This window comes from Phallusia mammillata, chromosome 4 (genome assembly GCF_965637545.1).
Source record: "Phallusia mammillata chromosome 4, kaPhaMamm4.hap1.1, whole genome shotgun sequence".
In the NCBI taxonomy this organism is placed as follows: domain Eukaryota; kingdom Metazoa; phylum Chordata; class Ascidiacea; order Phlebobranchia; family Ascidiidae; genus Phallusia; species Phallusia mammillata.
In genome coordinates, this window is record NC_137255.1 from 13,845,419 (window position 1) to 13,864,703 (window position 19,285).

A 19,285-nucleotide genomic window follows, 5' to 3' on the forward strand; every position below is an offset into this window, starting at 1 on the left:
GTAAGTATGAGTAGAAATATTTCTATTTAGCAGTTTAAGTACTAAAAGGTGTTAATTAGAATGATTAAACTTTGTAATTATAAATTAATAAAACGTTTACAGCCTTGTCCAAGATGGTCTTTCTGGTCACCCTGGAGAGCTTGCTCGAAGACTTGTGGTAGTGGAAGCACAAGCAGAACCCGAACCTGCCTCAACGAAAACAGCTTGCTCGAAGAGTTCTGCGAAGGCCCTAAATCCGAAGATTCTGATTGTAACACTAGGGTCAGTAAAGCTGAAAACGTTACACCTTGTGTTATTATTTAAAACGTTAACTGCAATTTGTCAAACTTAATCGCCTTAAAGACTGCGTTTAAAACGAATGACCTTACTCATTACAGAGTTGTCCAGTATGGCAGAACTGGAGTGAATGGTCAGTCTGCAGCAAAACTTGTGGATCAGGACGACAAGAACGAAGACGTACTTGTCAGAACGGAATAATGGGTGTTCCAGGATGCATTGGTTCAACCAGTGACTTCCAAACATGCAATACAGACGTAAGTGACACATGTAATATGAACCATCATCCGAAACATTGGATGTCTTTAAAACAACATATTAAAACAAATATGACACAGAGAACTACAGTGCATACAGTTTCCTGGCTGAATGAAAATTTACAATTAGGCTTTGCCACTTTGTTGTTTGTTGCGTACTTTTGATAATATAAAACGCAAGACTCGAATAGTAAACTTTGCGTTCACCAGGAATGCCCAACTTATTCAGACTGGGGTGAATGGACTGCGTGCTCGTCTGCCTGTGGGTTCGGAACAATCTCCAGATCCCGTGTTTGTTCGAGTGTAAACGGAGGTTGCAGAGGACCAGCTGAAGAAAACGACGTTTGTGAAGTCGGGGTGAGTATTCAAATGTCAATAAAAGACAACAAATTTTCGATTAAAATTGCTTTAGTTTCAAAAGAAACCAAAGCTTCTAACAAAGCTCGAACGTCTAAATTCATTACTTAGAACACAATGATGTAGTTAAATGATAGTCACAGATAGTGCATTGTTAATCGTGTATATTTTCATAGAACTGTCCATACTGGAGTCACTGGGGTTCATGGTCTCAGTGCAGCCTGACATGTGGAAGTGGATCCTATGCGCGTGAACGTATTTGTGTGAACGGACAGGATCCCGCAGACTGCCCTGGAGAACCGAGCGAACTAGCAAACTGCAATACCCAGGTACACATTATGTCAACAACATGTACTCGGATCAATACATATTAAAAGATGTTACAATTGTTTTACCGTTTTGCCAACTTATTTGAACAGTTAATGTTGCAAAAACATATGAATGTTTTTCTTTTTGTAACAACTCTGCCGTTAAGTGTTACCAAACAATCCTATCAAATCAAAACTTGTAAGCAAATTAAACTTGTTTATTGTGGTTTAAGCCCTGCCCGATACTTTCCGATTTCAACCCGTGGAGTGATTGTAGCGCTACTTGTGGCGGCGGTGTACGAAAAAGATCACGTGCCTGTATGGCTGGCAAGTGCGTGGGAAGTCTTGATGAAGAGGCCGAGTGTAATGTGCAGGTACGTGATTTCAATTGCTTAACAAAACCAAATAAACTAACTATGGGTTATTATTTTTCCGGCTGTTTAAAAACGCGATCAGTCATATTGATGCGTTTAAACAGTTTCTTGGCAAATACTTTATTATGTTAACACTGCAATATTTATATTTACCGGTTTTGGATTTTTTTGACAAGTTATGGTTTGAAAGCGAAAAAGCGGCTTGAAAGTTTTCTTTTACAAACTCATGACTTGTTTTATGTTTAGCCGTGTCCTGCTTGGACATCTTGGTACGAATTCGGACCATGTTCCCATTCTTGTGAAGGAGGTTTAAGGATCCACTACAGACAGTGTCTCCATGGCGACCCTGGTGATCGTGGATGCGAAGGAAGCAATAACGAAACTGATGTTTGTAACCAACAGGTAAATGCAGGTCAAATGCTAAATAACCATGTAGGTCTACCATATGGTGTAGCTGCTAGATTAATGTTGGATATGCCTAAAAGGTAATGTGGGCAATTGCTAAAAGTAAGCAGTTTGCTAAATGAAACGAACGAACTAATATATCTGACTTGTTTAGGAATGTCCCGAATTCGGTCCATGGTCAGAATGGGGAGACTGCAGTATGACGTGTGGAGGAGGCGTACAAGTGAGAACGCGAAGCTGTGCCACATTTGGTTGTATTGGTCCATCACTTGGACAACGCAGCTGCGCTATCAACGTAAGTGTGGTCTACAGGGCAACGAATATTTGCTCAATTCTTATTCCAACCTACCACAAAGTGAAAAAACGTTTAATTTAAAATTTTCAACCAAACTTGCAACACTTCTTTGAAATGATACCGTTTTTGCCTACGTTTATTGAAAACATAATCTAACACAAGAGCTCTTATTCAGACTCCAAAATTTAAATGAGTAGATAAACCATTTTGCTTGTAGGTTATAAATGCCAGATTATCAATAGTTATATTCATATTTGCAGTTTTGTTAACATCAACTATTTATCTTTAGCCATGTCCATATCTCTCACAATGGTCGTCGTGGTCTGCTTGCAACGCTTCTTGTGGGTTTGGACTTCGCACTCACTCGAGAGTCTGCATTAACGGAGAGTTCGGTGACATCGGTTGTGAAGACATACTAGTCGCCTTCGACGTGTGCGACCGCGGAGTAAGTATCCTAAATCGTTCGAAATCCTTTTGTCAAAAGTGTTTCTTCGATTTTTGAACCTTTTTGAACATGGATAATTACATTCTACCTTTTGCTTGCCTTTGATTGTCGTTACTTGGACAATAATGTCGCGTTTTAGCCAACATTGGCAATTTAAGTGCTCAACTTTTATTTGAAAGGACTAGTTGGCATAGAAAATCACCATGGTTAATTTACTTGTAAATATTACTTGTTCTCATCATGGGAACCAAAATGATAAAAATATTGGCTATTAAATTTTATCAGCCAAACTGTACGTAAATAACGTGTCCGGGAATTATAAACTCTTTTATTTTTGCAGGCTTGCAGATACTTCGGAGATTGGCAGAACTGGGGAGGATGTACCCTGACATGCGGCGGAGGAACAAGGTCCCGGTCACGTAGCTGCGTTGGAGGTGAAGTTGGAGAGGGTGGATGTATTGGAGACGATACTGCCACTATTTCATGCAATCCACAGGTATGAATGGCAAACATGTATTTGTTAGCGAAATGTAAATATTTTCCGCTTATTTACCTATACTACTGTGTATGGCAAACAAGCTTCTTATAGAACGTCTAAAATTGTGATTATTTACTTATTTTAGATGATTAGTTTCATCATTAACGTCGAGTAAAGTTTTTTATATTAACGACCAAAGTAAAATCTACACATAAACGAGTTTCATGCCAAACATTTCTTCGTTTTTTAATTGTTCTTGTAATAAATAAATTTTATCGTGTAGGATTGTCCTGTGTGGGATAATTGGCAAAACTGGGGAGACTGCTCAGCCACTTGCGGCGGAGGTAGAGTTGTCCGAAGAAGAGTTTGCCTGTTTGGTTTCTATGGCGACATTGGATGCCACGAAGGTTCACTAGAAGAATCTGACAGTTGCAATTCACAGGTCATTATATATTCTTCACTGACAATGTGTCACGTATTCAAGATTAGGCCACAAAGTTGGTCCATCAAATCTTTGTGGAAGCTTTTCTTTTGTACAAAGTTGAAGGCGACGTAACTAAATTTATAACATGCTGTAACTGAAGGTATTGTTGAAGTCAAAAAAAATCTTTTTAAAAAAAACTGCTAAAAAGGAAAAGCTTAAAAAAATGTTTCTGCAAATACAAACTAAATATTCAAGAAGGTCTACGTAAAAACGAAAGATGTTTTTATTTAATCTTTCTTGTGCTTTCAGGAATGTCCGACTTGGTCTGGTTGGGCTTTATGGTCGGGATGTAGTGTTACATGCGGTAGAGGTGAAAGGACACACAGAAGAACTTGTTTGAACGGAGAAGTTGGTGACATCGGATGTAGCGGGGCCGTCGACAAAAAGACGGTCTGCATCCAAGGAGTAAGTAGTCAAGCACATTTATTCAAGCACATAACAACTTTTGTTTGAAAGCAGTGTGGTTGGTGGTTGAATAAGTGTTGTTTAATGAAATCCGTAAAGCTATACTGATTAAGATCAACAGCTAATTTTCGGTATCATCGGTTTTAACCGTGTGTACTTGTATTATAGGTTTGTCCATACTGGGCAGATTGGAGTACCTGGTCTGGTTGTAGCGAGCAATGCGGTGGAGGCACCAGGAATCGATACAGGAACTGTGTGAACGGAGGACCCGGTGATGGAGAGTGCACTGGACCTACTAGAGAAGAAGAAGTGTGCAACAACCAGGTAACAACCACATCACATCTTTTTTATCGTTGAACAAATATATAAGTGACATGGATCTGTCGAGTAAAGTCAGTACTCCTATATCAGTTCCAAGCAACGCTGTTTTTTATTTGTGGTGCCGGACATAACATACGGATCACCCCCGTACGCAAAACCGGCAAAATATCAGCTTAAATACAAAAAAATCAGGGGGGAGGATGGTGTTACGGTATATACTTTATAAGTTTTATTAACTTAGCTTTAATATGCTAGGTTCCCATACAACCAATAACTCCTTTTGGTTAGACAGTACTTGTGATTACGGTAATCTTGACTTGTGCAACAATTGTGAATATCGTGGTTGAAGAAATTGCATATGTAGGCTTGTTCGGCTTGGTCGGATTGGAACACTTGGTCATCCTGCTCTCAAACTTGCAACGGTGGCGTTCGAACGAGAGAACGGAATTGTCTCAATGGTGATGTTGGAAGCAAGGGATGTCGTGGTATTGCTGCTGCGGAGGAATACTGTAATGCATTGGTAAGTAGTTGTTCTTTTTGAAATGTTTTTTGTAATATCTGTCACGTTAAATAGAGTTTTGCCGCCGAAAATCAAGCAACAGACACAAACAAGATGTCCGAGTTATAATTACAAATTTGCAAATGATTTTAGTGCACACTATTAAGCATTGGGTGTGATTACCAATTGGGAAATACATAAGCTGTTATATGTTTTATAGACATTTTACTATGCTGCTTTCTTTTTTAAGGTTAATGGAAATTTACGCCATTGTCAACGAATGTTTAAATCGTTTGCATTGAGATTCTGTTAAAATAGCGATATGAACATTTCAATGATTTTGTTTAGCCATGTCCGACCTGGTCAACTTGGTTGAGTTGGGGACGTTGCACGGAAGATTGCGGTGGCGGTTCACGAACCAGGACGAGGTTTTGTATCAACGGCGACCCAGGTTTACTTGGCTGTGAAGATGGTGGAATTGATGAAGCTGAACTTTGCAACAATTTCGTAAGTTCATTTCTCCTAATTCTCCCTTTAAAATGGCCACAAGTATAAAAGATTGTTCTTCTAAGGACTGTCCTTCATGGTCTGATTGGGAGCAATGGGGAACTTGCACAGCATCATGTGGTCCAGGATATCGCAGAAGAACCAGAGTTTGCTTCTCATCAGAGTTCGGTTTAACACGCTGTAACGGAGACAGCGAGGAATACGAAGATTGCAATGATCGCGTATGTTTCTGTTTAGAATTTTACATTCTTCTGGTTTTTGCGCGTGGTGGAAAAGCATCGTTTTAGTATAGTATTAAAAAAGCCTAACCGTATAAAGTGATTTGACAACCAGTGATAAATTTTGTAGCTTTATTCTGCTTTATTTGCTTGTGTCACGTGTTTTAAGGCCAACATGCGCCATTTTCAAATTGAAAATATCTCAAATTAGGATGCACAGTTTACCTAAAAAAAATAATTTAAAAGTTAAAAATTTGAGCATAACGTAGCGATTACCCTTTGTGACATACTTTAATTAAAGCGTCTTACTTCTTTTCCGTTTGTAAAGTTTGTACAAAACGTAAATTTCATTTTAGACTTGCCCGTCATGGGGAGCTTGGAGCAGTTGGACTGGATGCAGTCTTACATGTGGAAGAGGAGAAACTTCGAGAAGCAGAATATGTTTGGGTAGTGAAGCTGGTGAAGGAGGTTGTGAAGGACAAGCATCGGTGATCGTTTCTTGCATCAGAGGAGTAAGTACCAATAATATGTATTTGTAAACAGTTTAATTTCGTCTTTTTCGTCTTTTCAAAGAAATGCAATCGGAAACAACTCCTGGTTTGAAATCATAAACAGCCTTAACCACCCCGTATAAAAATAAAACTAATAGAACTAAAATGCTCAACAAACTTTTCACATGCTTTAAAAGTTCAAGCAACGGTGCTGTATGTAACCTCGTATGTTTATTGTACATGAATAGCTAAAATTTGACTTGAAAACCAAACAAATAAAACCTTTGCATTAAAATAACAATTTAGCATATTGGCTTTAATTTTGAATTTTTTCTTCCAGCAATGTCCGTTCTGGAGTGACTGGGCTCCATGGAGTGATTGTAGCGCCTCATGTGGTGGAGGTAACCAGAGACAATCCCGACGTTGTATGAATGGAAGAGCTGGTGATTCGGGATGCGAAGGTGAAGATATTGATCTGAGGGTCTGCAACCTTAACGTAAGTGACAAGAGTTTTTAAATCTTTTAAAAGTGTTACATTCCTTTACTGTTTATCTTTTAGGCTATAACTTATGCAAACATTGGTAAAAGATTGATGCACGTTGAGAAAAGATGTTTGTGAAACGTTTCTTGTTGCTAAAGTATATTGATTATGCTCTATTTTAATCAGTACATGTATTGTATAAATCGTATAGTAACCTCTCTTAGTGGCCTGAAACAACTTAAACAAGCATGTTTACGAGAGTCAGGCACAAATAAATTGCTAAAGTTTTAATTCTTGTAGTTTAGTCGAACCAAAGTTTCAGACAAAACCCTTTGAAACTGTTTTCGACTTTTATAGACTTGTCCAACATGGACCGCGTGGGGCAACTGGACGACGTGCAGTTTAACTTGTGGTGGCGGAGTTCGATCCCGACGCAGACTGTGCGCGTTTGGTGAAATCGGCCAGTCCGGATGTCATGGTAAAGAATTGGAAAACTCGTACTGCAACGGACACGTAAGGACCTAGACGAAAACAATATACGAGCAAGAGGATTAGAATGTACGTTTTTTTAGGTTTGTCCAAACTGGTCGCCATGGAGTCCGTTTAGTGAATGTGACGTCAGCTGCGGTGGTGGCATTCAAAGCAAGGTCAGACAATGTTTGAATGGGGTACAAGGTCAACGTGGATGTATTGGACCTCTACAAACATTCGAAAGTTGTCGGGAAGTGGTAAGTTTGCAGTTAAAACTTCCTACTGATTTTTTTAGGAATAAATATTTTGCTTACCCAACCATAAGTGCATGTATAAAAGTGTTTATATTTCCGTTGCAAATGATTCATTATGATTTTTTTTGGATTTTTTTTAAGAGTGCGATACATAAAATATTTCTAAATATCTTTCCTGCTACTGACACAAACATAGTGCTTGAAAACTAGTTTTTGGGTTTAACTTACCTAATACATTGGTTTTTATTCCACCATTGGTTTTGAATTTTTAGGTTATGCTGTAGTGAGTAAGTTTAATGACTACAAACTACCTTATAGCACCTTCTTGTTTTAGCCGTGTCCTACTTGGAACGAGTGGGAATCGTGGTCAACTTGCAGCAGACGTTGTGGTGGTGGACGCAGACAAAGAGTCAGGTTGTGTCAAAATGGTCTGCCCGGTGACGTAGGCTGTGACGAAAACTTCATCCAATCACAGAATTGCAACAGCGAGGTAATTTAAACCACGTATAGTTGTAGTTAACCTTTAACATCGCTGCTTTAATCTTGTTGGGACCGTTACATGACATTTTCCCATGGTGTTTGGTTGGTATGTACCCAGGTACGAACTTACGTTGCCAGATTCATTTTTACGTCTATGCTAAGCGGACTTAACAAGCGTAGAAAGGTGATCGTTTATTAAAAAAACTGATTACAGACCTGTCCATCCTGGACTGCATGGAGTTCATGGACATCGTGCAGTGAGACTTGTGGAATCGGTGTTCGTTCCCACTCACGTGACTGTCAGTTTGGCGTCATAGGCGAGATCGGCTGCATTGGTGAAGCAAGTGAAGAAGTCGACTGCGTTGAATCGGTAACAACTAATCTTTCCTTTACTTTCTGCTAAAAGACTTACTAAATAACATCAATTTCATTTGTGTGATAGGATTGTGCATACTGGTCGAGTTGGAGCGAGTACGGATTCTGTAGTGAATCATGTGGAGGTGGAAGTCAGACGAGATACCGACGATGTGTGAACGGAAGATCTGGTGTTGATTGCGTTGGAAGTTCGGAGGAAAGCGCGGATTGTAATCAACAGGTCAGGACTTCGTCCCGTAATATTGTGTTTTTGTCCGTTTTTTTTTGTAGTTTATGCCACAATGCGAGTTACGTTAATGATTTTTCTGGACTAACTTGTTTGATTTTAGTCAGCGGTAACTTTGTTACAGTGGTTCTGCCAAGAAATTGTGACGTCACACATAATTTGTACAATACTAATGACGGAATTTCGGATGAAAGTAACATTATTCTAACTCACAAATCCTTTACATACAAAGTGGAGATTGTCTCCTCGGCGTGCAATTTTGTATCTTGTGTTTTAACTGTATTGTATTGTTTCACCATACAGTTGTGTGTGTCCTGGTCTGCATGGGAACAATGGTCGGAATGTTCGGAGACGTGTGGTGTAGGATCAGTTATACGAATTCGTGAATGTATAAACGGTTTGGAAGGAGATGCAGGTTGCTATGGAAAATCCACAGCAACTCGCGACTGTTATATCCGGGTGAGTGAAATTTGTATTCTATGTATCGCCATGATACTAAAGCAAAATAATTTCTATGCGTTTATTTCGAGTAATAAATCTGCTCTTTTGAAATGTTTGAAGTATTCACTAAACAAAAAGCGCACCATTTCCACTGCCAACTTGGTCTAGCGGGACGATTTGACTTTATTGGGTTTTTACTTGTATCACCAGTACATCCTTGTCTCAACTAGTCCGTTCTATAGTATGTACTTTAGAACAAAAATTACCTATGCTTTTTGTATGTTACGTCATGAATGTCACAGACGTTTAAAAGCAAGGGCTAGGTGTAAGCTGAAACAAAATCGAAAGTTAGGGTTTTGTATTTAAAAATTTGGTGTATATTGTAAACGTTTTGTAATTTTTTGCAGGCCTGTCCATATTATGGGGAGTGGAGCTTTTTCACGAGCTGCACAAATTCGTGTGGAGGTGGAAGCAAAACCAGGAGTCGGGTTTGCTTCAACTCTGAGGGACCGAATGATTGTGGTGGAGACCTCACCGAAACTATTTCCTGTAATACTGGGGTAAGTCGAACCTAATACGTTTGTCATAAGGAGCAGTCAATAAAAAATGTGGAAAACACCAGGTAAAAATTCTATTCAGCCAAGAAATAAGGCATCACTGTACTGTGCTTTCACCCAAAATTGCCTTTCAAAACACAGTGGTATTTGAATCCGTGATTTGTCTACTGATAAAGATGTATTGCATAAGATATTTTGTATGCAGGTTTGCCCGTCATGGAGTGCATGGTCCGAGTACTCGGTCTGTTCAGAATCATGCGGTGGCGGATTGCAATCCAGAACAAGACGTTGTTTGAATGGAATTTACGGTGTGCTGGGATGCAGAGGAGTCAGAAAGGAATATGCAGCTTGTGGCGTTCAGGTACGTGATACTGTCCATAGTTTTGTATTTATTAATGGTAGTTTTCTTTTTTCGTGCATGGTGTGAAAGTATACCGCTGAAAAAGTCTGTAATGATATTTTTTGTATTTGCAGGAGTGTCCGTCGTGGAGCTCGTGGGACAGCTGGTCTTCATGCAGTGTAACTTGTGGCATCGGAACCCGCTCACATTCGCGAGTTTGTATCAGTTCAGATGGAAGTGTTGGATGTGTGGGACCAAGTGAAGAAAAAGATCAATGTATTGTAGAGGTAAGTAAAAAATGTACCCAAAGGCAAATGGTCGCATTTTTTTCTTTTTTAGAGTAGACTTTCATTTTTTGGGATTTTTTTTACAGATTCGTGTACCTTTTCCCCGGTCGTTAAAATTGCAAAGAAATACATAATTTGTTATATATAGGTTTTGATTGTAAATAAAAATGAGTATCCTTTCCTTGTCAGACATGTCCATACTGGAGCACATGGGACAACTGGTCACAGTGTAATGCCAGATGTGATGGTGGAATTCAGTCGCGAGTTCGTTTCTGCGTCCATTCCGGATCCGAAGATTTCTTGTGTGAGGGAGAAAACGCTGAAACACGGGACTGCGGAACAGATGTAAGTTCGCAATCTCAACTTTTTAAGTGCTTATTATAAATATATATTGCGTTGCTAAAATAAAAAGCCTTTGCAGTTTACACAAGTAATGGATTTTCAATTTTTTTTCAATTAATGGAAACTTAAGCTCAACGTTTTTAAATATTTTGTACTTAATTTTGACCAAGTGACTTTCGTGCCACGATCCTAAATTGTAAAGAAATAACTTTTGACAATAAAAAACCGAAACGAACCCGGTTTGAATTTTTGCAATTTGGAAAAAATTTACCTTTTTGCGATCCATTTAAACAATCATTTTTTGACCTATATTTATCATTTATTGTGGTGTGATGAGAAATAACATTGGTATTGTTTTGTGCAGTTGTGTGCAATCTGGACTCCATACGGCAACTACTCTGCTTGCAGCCGATCTTGTGGTGGTGGAATTCGCACCAGATCTCGTACATGTAGAAATGGAAGTCCTGGAACGTTAGGATGCCCTGGAACAGCTGACGATGAAAGCTACTGCAACCCTCAAGTAAGTCATTTTTAGAACGAATGTATACAAACTGTTGAGTAAAATCCCACATAATTAGAGAATAGTGTCATAATAATTCTATTCATGTATTTTATATTACTCGGTTACTTAAAATTTATGTCTGCAAACTCAACTTAGGCGTTTTTCGTAGTTTGGTTTACAGGCAACGAATTATTTTTTCAGCCTTGCCCTTACTTTTCACCATGGAGCGCATGGAGGGATTGTACGAACACATGCGGCGGAGGAACCAGAACACGTACTCGAATTTGCGTGAACGGGTTCGTCGGACAAGTTGGTTGTTTGGGATTCCTATCTGAAAGGGATAATTGCAACCAACAGGTAAATGTTTAGTAGCTTATATTTTTCAAGTTAGACTTTCAATTCACTTATTGCTGTGAATAGGAATGTCCGACCTGGTCGAACTGGCAGCAGTGGGAGTCTTGCTCTCGAACTTGCGGAGGTGGAAGACAATTCCGACGAAGATCATGCAACAATGGATTGTATGGACAAATCGGTTGCCATGACGGACCGCTCAGTGAAGGAAGGCGATGCAACGAAGCTGTAAGTTAAAATAACTTTAGTAACACTTTTCTTAGCCACAGTTGCACAGATATTACACATTTTTGTTTGCGTCTTCTTTATCCGCCGTAACATATTAGTGTTTTAACACAAAAAATGTTGAATAACGTACGGCCCTTAATACATTAGCAACAACACAGACTTTGCATGTTCTTGGTTTAAACTTTAAATCCTCGTTAAGTGTGTTCAGTTTGAACAAGTGGTCCTGTTACCTATCGTTTGCCGTCACTAAGTAAAATAAATAGCTATTGCATTTTACACAGCCTTGCGAGATGTGGTCATCATGGGGAAATTGGGCAGAGTGCAGTGAAGAGTGTGGCAGAGGTGAAAGGTCACGTTTAAGGTCATGCGTAAATGGTGAAATCGGATTTGGTGCGTGCATCGGGAGAAGCGTTATCACTGAAATGTGCCAACAAGGGGTGAGTTTGCTAAATGAAAAATTACTATGGCTGAAGCGTGGAATTTATAATCGTTTGTCGACATAAATAACTTGATTGAATTTAACAACAAATTTCACGATTAACTTTAATTGTAGAATCTTGGTTTAAACTTTGCAGCGACGAATGCTTCTTAAGTTATCCTAACTATTTCTGGGTAATATTTGGACTAAACTATTTTTACCTGTTTTTTTTTTTTTCTTTTTAACATCCAACCACGAAACAAAGGCATTTGCTGTAGTTAGTAACGTCCTTTGTTTGCTTTTAGGATTGTGCATTCTGGGATGACTGGACTTCATGGAGCAATTGTCCAGTGTCATGTGGACGCGGATCTAGAATGCGAACAAGAAGTTGTCATAATGGTGTGGTTGGAGATTTTGGTTGCAGCGGAAATAATCTAATCGTGGAAACCTGTGCCGATGTGGTAAGGAAAAAAAATATTGCTAATTTTCTATTTTTTAGCTTCCGTTTCTATTTGGAAAAGTGTAGTGTGTTTTCCCTTTTGACTATCGAAAAGGTTGATTATTTTTTTTGTCGTAAAGCCTTTTTTGGCACTAGAAATTTACTATGATCATTTCTATGTGTGTGTTTTTTGCAGCCATGTCCTAGGTGGAGTGAATACGGCAACTGGACCGCTTGTAGTTTGTCTTGTGGTATTGGAACTAGGTCCCATTCAAGAATCTGTATCGATGGTATACCGGGTCAACTTGGCTGCATCGGTGCTTTATCTGAGCAGGAAGTTTGCTTTAACCGCGTAAGTTTTTTTTGTTTTGTTACATGGGACGTGTTTGGTTATTTTCGTCGATAATTTTTTTTCAATACAAATTAATACAATTTAGGACATGTTTTTAAAAGGTACGATGCACAAATTATAAGTTTTTTAAAAATTTATAAATTTTCATTAAAATAGTTTAAAATGGGAAGGGTTATGCAAAAATACGGTAATATACTATTGACAATCGGTTGTAATTTTGCTAATACTTATATGACAAAACATAATGTGAAAAAAGAGAATCACCAAAATTTTTCGTACTTTAGCATTGTCCGACCATATCGAACTGGGGAAGATGGACGGAGTGCTCAAGAACTTGCGGATCCGGAATTTCTTCGAGAATACGGCATTGCCTCAATGGAGTGTTTGGTGAACGTGGGTGTAGCGTTCCTGCACAAGAATTCAGAGAATGTAGCACCAACGTAAGTTTGTCTTTGAACATGTCAACACAACTTGAGTCCATATTTTGTAAAAACACTACTCAATCGTTTTGGGTGATTTGTAAATACGCTATGCTTTTCAAAGTTTAATTAGACCGAGTTATCAAATTAAAATAAAGTATTGTAGAAATCACATTGAAAACTGTGAGACTCTAATGCCATATTTAGTCTTTCATAACTTAACTTGCTTTAAACTTAAAATGGAAACTGAGCTTGTTAACTTTTTAGTCTTGCCCCATCTGGGAACTTTGGGGCTCGTGGTCGTCATGCAGCGTCGATTGTGGCGGAGGTGAAAGGTCACGAACTCGTCTTTGTGGCGGAGGTTTACCAGGGGATGACGGTTGCGACGGATCAGATCGTCAGACAAATATATGCAATCTTGATGTGAGTTTTCTTCTCTAAGATATCGTATACCAATCTCCCCTTAATCGAATTATTGTTAAGTATTTATAATGTGCTCGTAAAACCGGTTGTGTTGATTTCTTAATTATGCTATTTTTAGCCGTGTCCGTTATGGTCATCCTGGGGATCTTGGAGCGAATGCGATACTACATGTGGTAGAGGTGTACAGTCACACACTAGAACTTGTACAATCGAAGGAGCTTGTAATGGAGATTCCGTAGCTCTGCAGTCTTGTATCCGTGGAGTAAGTTTATCTGTTCATTGCCGATATTTTAATTGACAATATGTAGTTGCTTCTGAATGAAAATCCGAACAAAAATATTTTGTCTTTACAGAGTTGTGAATACTGGACTGAATGGAGCGAATGGAGCAGGTGCAGCCGACAATGTAACGGTGGTTTCCGTACACACATACGTACTTGTGTTAACGGTCTTCAAGGAGATAATGGATGTCAAGGTAGCAGCAGTGAACAAGAGGAGTGCAACTTTGTGGTAAGTAAAAATAGGAATACATAAACCGTTCATATCATATTGAAACAACTGTTTAGCTACTTAAACATCTTTTATCTTTGCAGGACTGTCCGTTCTGGCAGAACTGGTCTAGTTGGACAAGTTGTACGGCTTCGTGTGGTGGAGGAACTCGCTCTCACAACAGAACGTGTGCTCTCGGCCAACCAGGGGATTTCGGATGTATCGGTCCAGTTTACGAAGAGCAATTCTGCGGTGGCGCGGTAAGTCATATACTATCAAACAGTATTTCATTTGTAAACACAAATCACTTTGACAGGCATGGTAGCCGTGCTAAGTAAATATCTCTACAGGTCTAAAGAAAACCTTAAGTTTGCACCGGGTCTGAATATGCTTTCAGAATAATTTTGCCACATGATAATTTTTAGATGGCGACAATAATAAATTTATTCCAAATGTTTAGACATGTCCTAGCTGGTCATCTTGGAGTCGATGGAGTTTCTGCAGCAAGTCTTGCGAGTCTGGTGATAGAGTGAGAACGCGAAAATGCGTCGCAGGAAACATCGGTGACATCGGGTGCGAGGAAGGCGATTTGTTCATAGAACCTTGCAACCTTCAGGTAAAGAAAATACACTGTACTTTGTAAAATTAAAGGCGACTATAAAAAGTAATTAAATAATACCCCGAAAGAATATAAAGTTGTAAAGGTTAATCTTAGATACACTTCTTTTACTAAAGCAATTAAACTAAATAACAAAAACCCCTCGTTTTCATTCTTAGTTTTAGTAACCTTAACTGAACGTAATATTTTCCCACCAGCCGTGTCCAGCCTACCGTGACTGGAGCGAGTGGAGTTCTTGCTCGAAGACTTGTGGACGTGGATTACGTAGTCGATCGCGGTCGTGCTTTGCTGGTGACCTTCCTTCATTCTTCTGCTCTGGACTTAGTCGGGAAGAAGAGTTCTGCAACCAACAGGTCGGTAGACTGTCAAAAATAAAAGATTTTAAGTCTTTGGAGCGACATAACGTTTTGACAATCCTTATGTTATTCTCATATGAAATGTAAAACCCAAGGAAGTTAACCAGTAAAAACAGCACAAGTTTTTCTGTAGCAATGTCCATTCTGGGATTTGTGGAGCCACTGGACTCCATGCGATATTACCTGCGGTCGTGGAACTTCCATCAGAACACGTCAGTGCGTAAACGGTGAAGTCAGCGAAATCGGATGTGTGGGTGACGTCACGGAGCAGCGAACTTGTATTCACGGAGTAAGTTTTATGTTTTGGTTTGACAAAAAACATACAAAACGTAAAAACGCATTGAGTTCTCGTAACCTGGCGTTGAATGTTTTGCTGTGTGAGTGTTAATGAATATGTGAAAAAATGGCTAAACTAAAAAGTAAAAGTAAAAAATAGAGTATTTCTATTAAGGCGTGTGTAGCTAAATTCGTATGTAAAAACGGCACAAACATACGATAAAGCAGAGATGTGATTTCAGAACTGTCCATTCTGGACTGCATGGGACGATTGGGGACCGTGTGATAGGACTTGTGCAATTGGAAACCGTGTAAGATACAGGAAATGTATGAACGGCGGAGAAGGAGCAGTAACTGGATGTCAGGGTGGTGCAATGGAGAGAGGAGAATGCAACAATATTGTAAGTAAAGTATTTGAATTTATTTTCAAACTACAAAGGTATACTAAACTCGATTTTACACATCTAAATCCTAAATAAACAATGTTGTTATTAGTTGCGGAGTTCTTACGTGTTTCAGTTTCTTTGATTCAATAAGCAAACAAAATAAACATTACTTTTATGTAGCCTTGTCCGTTCTGGACTGATTACGGACCTCCTGGCTCTTGCTCTCATTCCTGTGGTGGTGGAACAGCAAGCCGCTCAAGAATTTGTGTAAATGGTGTTCCTGGTGAAGTTGGATGTTTGGGAAGTGAAGTGTTAGTGTCTCACTGCAACGTTCACGTAAGTTCTTGTTTGTCACCAGGGTTTAAATATTATTGCGATAAAGTTAACATAAACTAATCAGATTTATAATCCGTGTTCAGTCGCACTTCTCATTTAATTTGGATGAGATTCTAATCCAATCGTTGAAAGCGCAAACAGCTGCAGAATGTTTCAAACAATACACGGAAATTAATCGTTTGTAATGTTTTTGGGATTAGAAGGTGCTTTAAAAGTCAGCATCAGTTTAAAAGTCAACGAGACTTATTATAGTACTCCTAACAAACATGTTTCTATTTATTGCTCAGTTCGCCGTTTTTTCAAATTGATAAAATATGAATTGTGCAAAAATGCCAACTTCAACTGTCTATATTTTCTGCCTGTTTTGATTTTTTTGTTTTTTGTAAAGACAATTGTGTTGAAGTGTTCGGATATTTAACTGACCGCTAATCCGTTTCTTCGCTGTTCAGACTTGTCCTTCGTGGTCTCGATGGGGAAGTTGGGGAAGCTGCGATGTGGTTTGTGGAGGTGGAAACATGAGAAGGTTCCGCGTATGTCTTTATGCACGGGACGGTGATGTTTGCTCTGGAAACAATGAAGAAATCGCTAGTTGTGGCGACGCGGTACGACATAATTTCGTGACATTGAACAATTTTTACAAACAGTACTTTTCAATTGCTTAACTCGTGTCCTGTAAATATTTGCAAATTAAAAACTTTAATACGGTTTTGTGATAAGACTGGTGATAACGCACTCAATCAATGGTGATGGTTAAACGTCACATCGAGGGACCTAGCTTCTACCAATTGAATCCAATCCTTTACTTTGTGTAAATTTTTTAAACAATAAAATTGGCATTATGCATAACTAATGCGTCAAGGTGTTGTAACAAAAATTGTGTTGGATTTAGACTTGCGCATCTTGGTCGTCTTGGGGATCATGGAGTTCGTGTAGCAAGAGTTGTTCTGGTGGAACTCGAAGTCAACAGAGAGTCTGTGTTGGTGACGTCGGATCGTGTGACGGATCATACGAAAACACCGAAACTTGTAACACCGGAGTAAGTTTAAGATGAATGCACTAAAATACCTCATGTAAAATACCTCATGTTGAAAGAAAGTCTCAAGAGGCAAACAGATTAAGTGTTTTTTCGGATATTGGAAGTTTTCAAAACATTAAAAAACGCACACATCGGGCCGTTGTGTTTAGCAGTAAAATTAATAAACTTGTTAATTACCACGGCTGAAACTTTTCTCAAATATGTTTTGTTGAATATATAAAAAAATCAAAGTGTTTGAGCATATCTTGATCAAAGCTTCTAAGTATTTTATGTAATTATCGACTTGTGTTTTACAAGCTACAATCGCCATTGTTTTAGAACTGTCCATCTTGGACGGACTGGACGTTGTGGACTGACTGTAGCAAGACCTGCGGAGTTGGCAAACAATCCCGACAACGTGGTTGTAACTTCGGTAACCCAGGACAACAAGGATGTATCGGCGATGTCAACGAAGAACAAAATTGCTTGGCTAAGGTGCGTGCGTTTCACCATTTTAATTGGAACCATTTCATATAAAACAGGATTGTACTTTTGTTTGCTGCCCTTGCAGTTTAAACTGTTATATGAATTATGTCAGCTGATCAAGATTACAGAGATTTCTTATGAATTTGATTAAAATAAACGAAATTTAAAAGAGACCCAACCGAAAATACATGTTACCCAACAAAATTGACGAAGGTCATAAAAATATTGGTCAATTTTCTTTTACTCTTGTTTCCCTTTGCACTGCATGCGGCTGCAATGTTTTTGAAACCGCCTTTTCTCAAGAAATGTTTACAATTTTACGGTGACTTTCTAATCACAACCGATAATTACTTCGCGCGATCAAAACATTGATCAATAGCGCCCGCTCAATAAAGCCTGGGTTCTATGACCCACGGCAATTTGCGAGCCAGTGTTGTGAAGGGATTTAGAAGGTTTAAAACTTCGCTTGTAAAAAAAACGGAAATATTTTTACTGTCCTTTGGAACTGTTTGTAATGTTAGTATGTGCGCACTAGTTTAATCAGACCGCATCAGCAAACAGGTACATTCATCTGTACTTGCAAATGTAATTATTTTCGGCGTGTAATATACCTACAAACTACAAACTTCAGCGCTTTTTAGGTGGATTTTCTGGTTACAACTCGTGAGCGTTTATACCTGCAATATTTGCGATTTTATACTCAGGTGTGTGCTTACTGGGGAACCTGGGGTCCGTGGGCTCGTTGTACAGAGGCATGTGGCGTCGGAGTTCGAACTCACACACGAGAATGCATCAATGGTTCACCGGGAGATGTTGGATGTGAGGATAGCGATAGTGAAAGCACAAGTTGCGAGAATGCGGTGAGTGTCAAATGCCCTGTATTTTTGTTCGTGTAAAAATGACGGTAAATTTTTAGTTTGTATCCAGCCGTTTTTGCAACTGATGAGTTTATTCGTTGGTTTTTAGGGGTGACGCTTACTTAATATAAATTTTCAGTATGAATTCGACAAGTCGCTCGTTTTTTTATTTCGTAAATGCAATATTTGCGTTTTATAGATCGCCTTGCCATATTATTAACCTAACCACTTTTAACCTAAATTTAAAGGCAGTCGCATTTTAACCGAGTATCACTGGAGAACACCATAATGTATTGTTGTTGGAGAGAGTAGTGAGCAAAAAAAGCCAGCTGATTGACTGTTATTTGTGTCTGTATAGCCTTGTAAAATCGAGTTTGAATGGTCACCATGGAGCAGTTGCACTAAGACTTGTGGCGTGGGAAAACGTTTCCGATCACGAGTGTGTGGAGGACCTCGCTCTGCTGAATGTGAAGATCTACCAGGACAAGAGGAAGTTTGCAACATCGTGGTATGCCCTGTTGAATAGAATTTTTCTTCTCTTCAAAATCAAATTAAAATTGAACATTCCAACCCCTGTAATTTTAAAACTTTCTTTCGTTAAAAAACGGTTTTTCTGTGCCTAAATTTACCTTTTAACATACTAACCTTGTTTCTGTTTTGCAGTAACGCATTTAATGCTTGGATCTTACACTTGTGTTCTTCTATTCCATTGGAAAGAAGTTCCAACTAACATTTTCTCTTCATTAACCTTTACAATACAACGTTTGTTGTAGCACTAACAAGCTTTGTTTTACAGGATTTAAACACTAACCTTGTATTTTGATATGTGACATAATTGTATTAGTGCAAAAATCTTAATCATATTTTTTACTATTTTAACTTGTTTTTTGTTTGTTTGTTAATTTTAACTGTATTTACTAACCATATTAACCCTTTTCTCCTTCTCTTCTTTTTTACACT

The 19,285-nt window shown here is 38.7% G+C and overlaps 1 protein-coding gene across 3 annotated transcripts in view; it reads left to right on the top strand.

The window, feature by feature from the left end:
* Positions 1-19,285, top strand: part of LOC145222290 (uncharacterized) — a 68,970-nt gene that overhangs the window by 39,663 nt on the left and 10,022 nt on the right. For all 3 annotated transcript variants that reach the window (XM_080088387.1, XM_080088388.1, XM_080088389.1), the window contains 48 exons: positions 103-261; positions 378-533; positions 744-890; positions 1,067-1,219; positions 1,432-1,572; positions 1,819-1,974; positions 2,132-2,272; positions 2,562-2,717; positions 3,058-3,213; positions 3,479-3,637; positions 3,929-4,084; positions 4,253-4,408; positions 4,770-4,925; positions 5,253-5,411; positions 5,477-5,632; positions 5,986-6,141; positions 6,461-6,616; positions 6,959-7,114; positions 7,174-7,329; positions 7,661-7,816; positions 8,021-8,176; positions 8,249-8,401; positions 8,711-8,866; positions 9,256-9,408; positions 9,611-9,766; positions 9,880-10,032; positions 10,222-10,377; positions 10,739-10,894; positions 11,078-11,233; positions 11,297-11,455; positions 11,737-11,892; positions 12,179-12,334; positions 12,509-12,664; positions 12,949-13,104; positions 13,351-13,506; positions 13,625-13,768; positions 13,860-14,015; positions 14,099-14,254; positions 14,455-14,610; positions 14,811-14,966; positions 15,103-15,258; positions 15,488-15,646; positions 15,812-15,967; positions 16,417-16,569; positions 16,857-17,003; positions 17,322-17,477; positions 18,173-18,328; positions 18,684-18,833. In XM_080088387.1, the coding sequence (XP_079944513.1) occupies positions 103-261; positions 378-533; positions 744-890; positions 1,067-1,219; positions 1,432-1,572; positions 1,819-1,974; positions 2,132-2,272; positions 2,562-2,717; positions 3,058-3,213; positions 3,479-3,637; positions 3,929-4,084; positions 4,253-4,408; positions 4,770-4,925; positions 5,253-5,411; positions 5,477-5,632; positions 5,986-6,141; positions 6,461-6,616; positions 6,959-7,114; positions 7,174-7,329; positions 7,661-7,816; positions 8,021-8,176; positions 8,249-8,401; positions 8,711-8,866; positions 9,256-9,408; positions 9,611-9,766; positions 9,880-10,032; positions 10,222-10,377; positions 10,739-10,894; positions 11,078-11,233; positions 11,297-11,455; positions 11,737-11,892; positions 12,179-12,334; positions 12,509-12,664; positions 12,949-13,104; positions 13,351-13,506; positions 13,625-13,768; positions 13,860-14,015; positions 14,099-14,254; positions 14,455-14,610; positions 14,811-14,966; positions 15,103-15,258; positions 15,488-15,646; positions 15,812-15,967; positions 16,417-16,569; positions 16,857-17,003; positions 17,322-17,477; positions 18,173-18,328; positions 18,684-18,833 (7,422 nt within the window). The remainder of the gene's footprint in view (positions 1-102; positions 262-377; positions 534-743; positions 891-1,066; positions 1,220-1,431; positions 1,573-1,818; positions 1,975-2,131; positions 2,273-2,561; positions 2,718-3,057; positions 3,214-3,478; positions 3,638-3,928; positions 4,085-4,252; positions 4,409-4,769; positions 4,926-5,252; positions 5,412-5,476; positions 5,633-5,985; positions 6,142-6,460; positions 6,617-6,958; positions 7,115-7,173; positions 7,330-7,660; positions 7,817-8,020; positions 8,177-8,248; positions 8,402-8,710; positions 8,867-9,255; positions 9,409-9,610; positions 9,767-9,879; positions 10,033-10,221; positions 10,378-10,738; positions 10,895-11,077; positions 11,234-11,296; positions 11,456-11,736; positions 11,893-12,178; positions 12,335-12,508; positions 12,665-12,948; positions 13,105-13,350; positions 13,507-13,624; positions 13,769-13,859; positions 14,016-14,098; positions 14,255-14,454; positions 14,611-14,810; positions 14,967-15,102; positions 15,259-15,487; positions 15,647-15,811; positions 15,968-16,416; positions 16,570-16,856; positions 17,004-17,321; positions 17,478-18,172; positions 18,329-18,683; positions 18,834-19,285) is intronic.